We start from the raw sequence: 10,789 nt of genomic DNA on the forward strand, positions 1-10,789 counted from the left end.
ATGGCAAAATGTGCCTCATCGAAATAATGGCTTTAGACCCCAAGTATGTTTGGACAAAATCCGTTTCAGACAATTTAGAGTCGATTTAGCAATTTTCGTCTGTCTGTCTGGCTGGTGCGCACGATAACTCTCGAACGGATTAACCAATTCGAACCAAAACCGGCTTGCACACATAAGGTCGTTGGTTCGATTCCCCGGCCAGGCAACATCAAAACACTTTTCAACGGTGGCAAAATACCCCTCAGTAATGTTGGCGACATTTCCTGAGTATTTCAGCCATGTAAAACTACTCTACAAAAGTGGTCTCTTAGACACGCCGTTCGGACTCGGCGATAAACTGTAGGTCCCATATCATTGAGCTAATACGAATCGGGGTGCACTCATTGATATGAGAGAAGTGTCCCATGTCCCTTATGGGATGTTTGTGGAATAATTATTAATATTTTGCCTAAACTTAGTTTAAGTTCGAAGATAAGTCATATCGGACCACTCCTTCAGGTACCTCCCCCACAAAAGTTCAAAAATGTTTGGAAAAAATGTGCGCACGGTAACTCTTGAAGGTAGTGACTGATTTTGTCCATACTTTACACATCCTAATATATCTACCAGGTAAAGATCAGGTTCGGATATGTCACCATGTATAGTGGCTGGAGCGCACTATAGCACTCGAACTGGACAACCGGTTTGGTCGGTAATTTGGCCATCGACATATTTTGTCCAAACCTCCAGTACTTCCCCTCAATAATTTAAAAATGCACTAAATTGGTATGCACGATACACTTTCTTGAACGGAGTAGCCAATTTGGTCAAACTTTGGATCTTCTAATATTTTGTCCATATTTAGTTTAACTTCTAAAAATGGCCCATATTGGTCCTCTATTTAAGGTACCTTCCCTGCAAAAGTTCAACATTTTTGTTTAAGTGCAGTTTAGGGTATCTCTGTCAGCAAAGCTGACTGATACTTTCTTACTTGTTATACCCTCAGCCTTTAGGCTAAAGAGGGTATTTACACTTTGATACGACCAAAAATGTGCCTCATCGAAATAATGGTTTTAGACCCCAAGTATGTTTGTACGATATCCGTTTCAGACAATTTTGAGTAGATCTAGCAATGTCCGTCCGTCTGTCTGTCTGTCTGTCTGTCTGTCCGTCTGTCCGTCTGCCTGTCTGGCTGGCTGGTGCGCACGATAACTCTCGAACGGATCAATCGATTCGGTTAAAATTTTGGGTATCGAAATATTTTGTCCAGATTCGATTTAAGTTCGAAGATGGGCCATATAGGTCCACTCCTTCAGGTACCTCCCCCACAAATGTTCAAAAATTGTCGCAAAACTTGTGCGCACGATAACTCTTGTAGGGAATAACCGATTTGGTCCATACTTTGCACATCGTGTAATTTCTACCAAACTTAGATGAGGTTCCAATATGGACTCAATCGGTCCACTCCTTCGGGTACCTCCCACACAAAATTTCGGAAAAATTCAGTTTAGGACCTGGTCTCGAATCGCTTTGATTTTTGTTTACTCATGTTGTATTCGCTGTCCTCTATACGACGCTGTAAGTTTCATTAGCAGCAAGTCCATACTTCCTCAGAAAATAGCCTGAAAGTTACAAAAAACCCTATGACACCGTGTGTAGTGGTTGGAGCGCAAGATAACTCTCGAACGTATCTGCCGATTCGGTCCAAAATTTGGCTTTCGTAATATTTTGTCCAAACTTAGTTCAAGTTCAAAGATGGATTATATCGGTCCACTCCTTCCGGTACCTCCCCCACAGAAGTTCGAAAATGTTCGGAAAATTTGTGCGTACGATAACTCTTGAACGGAGTAACCGATTTGGTCCATACTTTGCACATTATGAAATTTTTACCAGACTTAGATGAGGTTCCAATATGGACTCAATCGGTAAACTCCTTCGAGTACCTCCCACACAAAATTTCGGAAAAGTTCAATTTAGGACCTGCTCTCGAATCGCCTTGGTTTTTGTTGTACCATCTTGTATTCACTGTCCCCTATACGAAGGTACAAGTTTCCTCAGGGGCAAGTCCATACTTCCTGAAAAAATAGCCTAAAAGTTGAAAAACAAACCCTATGACACCATGTTTATCGGTGGAATCGCAAGATAATTCTCGAACGGAAATGCCGGTTCCGGCCAAAATTTGGCCTTCGTAATATTGTTTCCAAACTTAGTTTAAGTTCGTAGATAAGCCATATCGGTCCACTCCTTCAGGTACCTACCCCACAAAAGTTTAAAAATACTCGGAAAAATTGTGCGCACGATAACTCTTGATGGGAGTGACCAATTTGGTTCATACTTTACACATTCTCATAATATTTACCAGATATAGATCAGGTTCGAATATGGACTATATTTGTCCACTCCATCCCGTACGTCCCACACAAAATTTTGGATAAGTTCACTTTAACCCTTGGTATTGAATCACTTTGATTTTTGTTGAAGCAACTTACATTCGCTGCCTCAATTACGATGGTAAAAGTTGTTTCAGGGGCAAGTCCATACTTCTTGAGAAAACAGCCCGAAGGGTGTAAGAACCCCCTATGGCACCCCCATGGTCTATGTCGGTCCATTCCTTTAAGTACCTTTTCAGCAAAAACTTTGAACATTAATCCTAATCAACATTTTTGTCGGTTCATACGAGACCAAAATTTTGAAACCCCCTAAATACATAAGTTTTTTGTGAAAAAATGTGTTTCAATTTGCACAGGCTGAGGGTATATCTCTGTCGGCAAAGCCGACTGATACTTTTTTACTTGTTTTATTGTATTTTGCTTTCTGCTGGATTTGATCATGCGAACACTGTGCTACGCTTTCTAACATAAGGGTTGATTAATCGCTTACATGAGCACCACCAACTGTTTTTTATATTGTTAACAAAGAACTCGGGTCCAATGGTGAGCGTTGCGATTTCTTACATGTTTGCTTTAATTTAGTAACATGAAACATTTCTGTAAAATAACCCATAGTCCAGTCAAAATAGACATGCGTATAAGGGGGAAATAGCAAAAATTCCCGCAAAGCTGAATTTTTGTGAAAATATAGGGGCTGTCATTAAAAGTAACGTCCTAAAAGTCCACATTGATCCAATGTGTGTAAACGAAGTTATTCAGGGTCAAAGGTAATTTTTTGGAAGCCTTATTTAGTTTTTTTATTTTTCTCAAAACGGTAAAATCTCTCAGAAATCGACTTATGTAAAAGTTGTAGGCTCAAAAGAAAAGAAGAAGGGTCCTAATGGCTTTTCAATAGGAGTCACCATTCTTGAGATATCGTGAAGTAAGTATCAAACAAGTAAAAAAGTATCATTCAGCTGAGCCGACAGAGATATACCCTCAGCCAAGTACCCGAAGAAAAAAGTTAACACAATACTTCTATAGGTTTTTTAGCTGTTGGGAAAATTTTTCAGGATGGAAAGGGCCGCAAAAAACTACATGTTGCAAAATTCAGAATGATCCAAGACGAGTCCTTAAACTGCATTTTTTTCCAAACTTTGGGTAGGGTGTACCCTTATTCGGACCTAATACAAATTTGTAGGAAATAATACGATTTACAAAGTTTGAGCTAAATCGATTTCTCTCTTAAAGGGTTATTTTACACATTAGCCAGTTTAGGTGGTGCCAGTAGGATTTTCTGGACCTTTTTGGGTCATTATCTCAGGAAGTATGGACTTGCCCACGAAAAAAAATTACAACGTCGTAACAGGGGCCGCAAGTGCAACCTGCTGCATCACAAATTACTAAGATCAGAGAGGAGTTGTTAAACTATACTTTTTTCAAATATTGTGTGGGAGGTACCCAAATGAGTGGACCGATATAGTCCATATTAAAACCCGATCTATGACTGAAAGTAATACTACCAATGGCAAAGTTTGACTCAATTCGGTTACTCCATCCTAAAGTTATCATGCCCACAATCTTGGGGAAAATTTTTGAACCTTTGTGGGGGAGGTACCGGAAGGAGTGTACCGATATGGTCTATCTTCGAACTTAAACTAAGTTTGGACAAAATATTGAAAGACCCAAAATTTGAACCAAATATGTTGATCCGTTCGAGAGTTATCGTGCGCTCCAACTACGACACATGGTATTATATGGGTTGTTTGCAGTTTTCGTGCTGATTTCTGAGGAAGTATGGACTTGCTCCTGAAAAAAATTATATTGTCGTAATGGGGGTAGTGAATACAAGTGGCTGCAACAAAAATCAAAGCGATTCGAGAGCAGGCCTTAAACTGCACTTAAGCAAAATTTTGTGTGGGAGGTACCCGAAGGAGTGGACCAATAGGGTCCATATTGGAACCTCGTTTATGTCTGGTAGAAATGTCACGATGTGCACAGTATGGACTAATTCGGTTACTCCCTTCAAGAGTTATCGTGCGGAAAATTTTTCCGAACATTTTTCAACTTTTGTGGGGGAGGTACCTGAAGGAGTGGACCGATATGGCCCATCTTCGAACTTAAATCAAATCTGGACAAAATATTTCGATACCCAAAATTTGAACCGAATCGATTGCTCCGTTCGAGAGTTATCGTGCGCACCAGCCAGCCAGACAGACAGACGGACAGACAGACAGACAGACAGACGGACGGACATTGCTAGATCGACTCAAAATTGTCTGAAACGGATATCGTACAAACATACTTGGGGTCTAAAACCATTATTTCGATGAGGCACATTTTTGGCCGTATCAAAGTGTAAATACCCTCTTTAGCCTAAAGGCTGAGGGTATAATTACACATGTGAAGATGTAGGCCGCGTAAGAACATCATGAGATGGGCCGGTTAAAATAACAAAGCCATGTGTTCGCCATTCCATAAGCTTTTAAACGATACCCAGTTTGTAGTAATCGGTTTAGTAGAACCGGGTCTAACCCGGTTTTAAATCTGGAGTCAAATAACTGGAGAACCGGGTCCACCGCCTATGAAAATTATACACTTCCGTAATCATCGCAACAAACCCTACCTTTTGACAAAAATTAAAAAGACGGACAGTGCTCGTCGGGGCCGTTCCCGTTGGGCTTTCGATTACACATGTGGATTTAATGGGCTATTTTTACATAAAATTACTCTACCATGGAATAACTCTCCTAAACACGTTCCGATTTTGTTGAATTTTTCACCTGAATATGTATGTTTATTTTAACCGCTTCTTCTCATACGGTATTGACGCAGTATATTGACCCTTAGAACGCGATATTTCAAGAATGGTGTTTCCTTTTTTAAACATCATGGAGACAATACTTGTATATAACAAGTACAAAATGAAAAAAAAACTTTATAAAACTTTAAAAAATTACCTTTGACCCCGAATAATTTTTTACACAGATTTGAGGGAATTTTGCCGTTTCCCCCTCTATTTTAACTGGACTTATGTCCAATTCCATATAATCAACCACCAAACGGGACTTTGGTATCAGAAGCCTCAGCAAAAGTAACCCTTGGTACGACCAGTAGTGGAATTCTGTAACTCATTTTTGAGTAACCCACAAAAATCGGCAAAGTTGCTATCGGTAGGACTTAGCGATAAGATTATTTTGGTTGTTATGTTACCGAAAATGTTCGTTATTTTCCGATATTTAAGCATTTTAATTTTACCGATTTTTGTCGGTAACTCAAAAAATTGGTTACAGAAAGCAGTAGTAATATATTACGTATACGTACACGAGAGTGGAAAAAGAAATGTACATTTTGGAAGAGAAATAGAGGGTGCAGAAAGTACTAGCGGGTACAAGATGAACTAGTTCGGTATAGGAAACTAGTAGTTTTTTTAATAGTCTTTCTTAATCGCATTGTTGTTGTTTTAATATTTTAAAACAACTTATTTATTAGTGGAGAAAATTTGGCATTGTTCGCCAAGGGATAAGGCAGGGAAAACTGGTCTAGTCTATTCTCAAGGTTACAATAACTACACGCTCGTAATATGAACTAGTTTGATATAGGAAACTCGCCTATTCTCAAGGTTACAGTAACAACTTTAGACCCCTCACAGTACAATCAACTGTACATTTTTACATGAGGATGTCCTAGGAAGTAACCAATTGACTCTTACCAGTAGATGGTACTGTACTAGTTCCAGTTTACGATACAACCTGTTTCTCTCGTCTGTTGTTGTATACAAAAGTTGTGTTTTTTATTTGAGATTTATTATTTGCAACTGGGGATAAAGAGTCAATTGGCTCCCTTTGCACTACTTGGCGGCAGTTCTGGTACTAGTTCCGTTTTAAAATAGTTCTGTACTAACTAAATTGGGACAACATGGAACGATTCAGAGCTGGTTAACGATTAAACGAAAATATGGTATGAATATGAAGTATATAAACTAGCAGCTAGCAAAGAAAATCCCAATTGTCGCAACTTAATTGGTTCAGAACTAGTGCTAAGCGTACTAGAACCGCTTAGCTAGAACAATTGACCCTTAAGTAATGCAAAAAGATCCAATTGACACTTTTATATCCCCAAGTAAACGACAATAGCCCAGTAAAAATAGACATTGAAATAGCAAAAATTTCCACAAAACTAAATTTTGGTGGAGAGCTGGGGGTTGTTATTAGAAGCAATGTCCTAAAAGTCCCCATCGATCCCATGTGGACAAAAACAGTTATTTGGGGTCAAAGGGCAAAATTTAAAGTTTTTTACGGTGTTTCAAATCAAAAAGTGACTTCAGCAAGTATTGTAGGCAGAACAATTTTCTTAAAGTTTAGCCTCTATAACTTTTTTCCTAGAAGTCACCGTTCTTGAGATATGGCGGTTTTAAAAAACACATAATTTATAGGCGCTTACAAGAAAAATTCAGGTGGACCGGATGAAACAACTGGAGTAACCGGGTCTGAAATTAAGTCTGGTCATTTAGACCACTCTTATAGACAATCTTGTAGCCTACATCTTTTACTTTAGTCGATTTCAGATAGACCTACCGTTTTTGAGAAAATTTTCAAAAAATTGAATAAGGCCTCCAAAAAAATTACTTTTTACCCGGAATAACTTTGTTTGCACACATGGGATCAGTGGAGACTGTTAGGGCGTTACCTCTAATGGTAACCCCCATATTTCCACCACAATTCAGCTTTGTGGGAATTTTTTCTATTTCCCCCTTTATACGCATGTCTATTTTGACTGGACTACAGACATCAGTTGCGACTATTAAATCCACAACTTTGTTCAACAACAACTGCAGAGAGGAATGCTACATAAACATTAAACTTGGAACTAGAACGGTACCGTCTATGCAGGCAATGCATAGAGAGTCACTTTGATAATTTCATGGACATTTCCTTGTAAAAGTTTACAGTTGATTACACTGTGATTGCACTGGGAACTAGTTAATGTAATCCAGAGAATCGAGGAGTTTCCGATACCAAACTAGTCCATCTTGCTAGCGGGTATTGAACTAAAATAACGGCCTACTTCACTTAAAAGAGCTGAACTAAAAGGAACAACCACCTAAATGAAGTATGAAGTTCAACTCTCCCTATGATAAGCTCCATGAAGTGCTTTACAATTTTAAAACTTTCAGCCTACATGGTACCTACATATGTAGCAATTGAAATGATTGAATGATTGAATTGGGTTTTGGAACCCACGTATGTTACAACTAGGAGTACCTGAAATGCTCCAACCCTTCACAGAGAAGATAAAAAAACCGCCTTACAGAAAATGCATTTGTGTAAAGGCCTTATCGCAACAATACATAAATATAATTTACAGAATAATCACGATAATCCAAGGGACCGGTAATTTTATACGAAATATCAAGGTTTTCGATTTAACGGGGTTATTATGCGAACGAAAAACACAACAAACAACATCAGTTGTGAAATAAGAAGAATTGTATTGGCCAACAGATGCTACTATGGTCTAAGTAAGCAATTTAAAAACAAAGCCACATCTCGTCAAACAAAAATAACACTATACAAAACGCTGATACTACCCGTGCTAATGTATGGCTCCAAAGCATGGGTACTTGCGCAAGCAGATAAGGCAGTGCTTGGTGTGTTTGAGAGGAAAATTCTTCGAAAGATCTACGGGCCGATTTGCGTTGACGGTGAATATCGACGTCGTATGAACCACGAGCTATATAAACTATACAAAGACATGAATATAGTTAAACATATCGAGATGCAACGATTGCGTTGACTAGGCCATATCATGAGAATGAGCGATGATGAACCCGCTAAAAAGGCGTATTAATACATGCCACATGGCGGTGCACGCAGAATCGGCAGGCCTAAGCTTCGATGGAGCAAACAAGTGGATGAAGAAATGGAAAGGCGCGGTATTCCAAAAAGTCAAGCGAAAAACAGAGAGGAATGGAGATCTTTTCTTAGTTCGGTCTATGGAACAAATGTTCTGTAATGGGCCAACTAAATATAATAATATTATGCGAAGGAAAGGGCTTAAAGGGACGGAATGTTTATATGAATTATCGAGATTTTCGATTTATCGCGATTCTACTGTATTTTTTTAGACGGAAACTAAAACATCTTGTGTGGAGGAGATTCATAATGTGTGGTGATTGTTTGTAGAATTTCGTTAACTTCACGTTTTCTTTGGAAAGTTTAGTGACATCTCATTTCATTCGTCAAGAAATACATAATATTAATGAAAGGCAATCATTTGTCTGCAGTTTTCATCCAACTCCCAATATCTTTTAATAATGTAATTTAATAATGTGGCTAAATATTATATTAACAGTTTTACTATCCATATAGTTTTAGTCAATATAGAATACAGAGGAGTATTCAAAATATGTTGTACCCAAAGCAGTTACTTTTACTTCAAGATGATTCGTACCAATACTGCCCGATGAAACATAACAGCCAACATTTTGTGTTGCAACAACAAACTCTACTTCGGCATAGCGTATAAGTCTGCCAATATTGCTTTTGTCACAACTAACAGTCAATTCCACATTTTGTTCGCTAGACCAGCTAACGGAATCATAACCAGCACAGCCAACTGTATCTGAAAGCAGAAAAACAATATATATGAGATTTTATTGCGAGCAGTAATTTTTGCCGTCCCACTTACCAGTTTTACTTTGACCCACTGTACACACATAACCATATAGAGTGTCTCCAGATTTTGTTTTATGCACAGATTTCAATTCCTTTATGACTGGTTCTTCAGCCAATTTAGATGGAGTTACCTTTAATTGTTTCAATGCAGGTTCATCAATGGTTTTGACACTATTGAGCCTTGGGACAACAGAAGCCTGTAGACTACAGAGACATCCCAAGAGAGAAAAAATCACAAATTGTTTTGCAATGAACATTTTTACCAATTGTTGGAATAAAATTGAAACTGTTTGAAAATTGTGTGAAAGCGACCGGTTTTTATACTTCTTAATCAGTCCGAAACTGCAGTGGTTTTAATAATGATAGGCTTCGAAGAAATTTGATTTAGAAAATTCTAAGGAAATTGCACTGTTATCAGTATTTTGGACTTCTAATTTCAAGTGTCCGTAAGTTACCAGTAAATAAATTAAATTTTATTTCATTATCTGATTAATTCTATGACTGGGACATTTTAACCATTGTTCATATTGTTCATTATACCCTACACCACACTGTGGTAAGGGGTATTATGTCTTTGTGCATTTGTATGTAATATACAAAAGGAAACAAAATAGACCCATAGTTCCTTTTGGGGATATACATATAATCACTTTCTGAGTCGATTTAAGCATGTCCATCCGTCTGTCCATGTATTTTTGTTCGCAACGTACAGGTCGCATTTTTTGTCCGATTCAGCTGACTACTACTTTTTTAGCCATAGGAAGAACGCTATTGCTTTTGGTGAAAATCGTTTCAAATTTGGATGTAGCTCCCATATCAGCAAAAATGCCTAAAATCGTCTTTTCCATTTCAAAAAAATCAAAAAAAAATTTTGATACTACATCTATGATTTTTGGTACATAGATTAAGAAAAAAATCGTCATTCCAAATCTGTTTTCGTTACCAACTTTGATTGTTGCGCGCAAAAGATATGACCGTTTTAATTATGATAATTAGAAAAAATTCTAAAAAAATCGCGGCTTAATATAGTAAGCTGTTATATCCAATTGTCGTTAACTGAATTCGCACCCTTTGAGAATATGCAAAAAAAAAATCAAAAAGTTTCAATGGATTCGCGAAAAATTAAATTTGTTAAATAATTTCATGTATTTACAAACATATTTTTGAAACAAGTGGGAAAAGGCTATAGTCGGTACTGGGCCGACTATGTGATACCCTACACCACTACCTCTGTGCATTATCTTTGCACTCGAAAACATTTCTTTTATGGAGATACGAAAGTTTTCACCTATCTGGCTTTTATACCAAATGACTTAAGGCGAACTGAACCAAAATAATGAATATTTAATTGTATATTTGACCATCACCAACATCAATAGGCTTCTATCTCTCTGAGAAAATTTCGCGATGATCCGATCAAAATTCTGACCTGTAGTGTTATTGCAGAAAAAGTGGAAAAAATGGATACATTACCGACTATTGCGATATCTCTATTATTTGACTACCTACGCCAACCTAATTTGCATAATTTTAAAGATGGGATTTTCTACTTTCTTAGTCAGGCTTTGCTTTTAGAAGGTCCCCAACCAAAGGTGTGATATCCGTCATTATTATTAAAATCGCAAAAATTAAAAGTTGGGTTCTATTTGCGACTATTGCGATATCTTCGTTGTGTGACCGCCTACGACAACCTACGTTTTATATACCCCTTATAGACGCTGAGATATTTGCTTTGGAATAAAATGTAGACTTTTTCTCCAAATA

General features: G+C 37.7%; 1 protein-coding gene across 1 annotated transcript; it reads right to left on the reverse strand.

Moving 5' to 3' along the window:
• Positions 1–8,630: 8,630 nt before the first annotated feature.
• On the reverse strand, positions 8,631–9,332 carry LOC141391487 (uncharacterized). Its single transcript, XM_073964366.1, has 2 exons — positions 9,039–9,332; positions 8,631–8,972 (listed from the first exon to the last, which is right to left on the reverse strand). Exons 1-2 carry the CDS (start codon positions 9,280–9,282, stop codon positions 8,722–8,724), a joined length of 495 nt encoding a protein of 164 aa, XP_073820467.1. The 5' UTR covers positions 9,283–9,332; the 3' UTR covers positions 8,631–8,721.
• Between the last annotated feature and the right edge of the window lie 1,457 nt (positions 9,333–10,789).

This window comes from Musca autumnalis, unplaced genomic scaffold (assembly GCF_047663935.1).
Source record: "Musca autumnalis isolate F117 unplaced genomic scaffold, ASM4766393v1 scaffold_1, whole genome shotgun sequence".
NCBI lineage: Eukaryota > Metazoa > Arthropoda > Insecta > Diptera > Muscidae > Musca > Musca autumnalis.

Excerpts from the sequence above, each read along its gene's own strand:
- LOC141391487 (XM_073964366.1), bottom strand. The coding sequence starts at position 9,282 with ATGTTCATTGCAAAACAATTTGTGATTTTTTCTCTCTTGGGATGTCTC. Across the intron at positions 8,973-9,038 it reads AGTGGGTCAAAGTAAAACTG|ATACAGTTGGCTGTGCTGGT; the intron begins GTAAGTGGGACG and ends TTCTGCTTTCAG.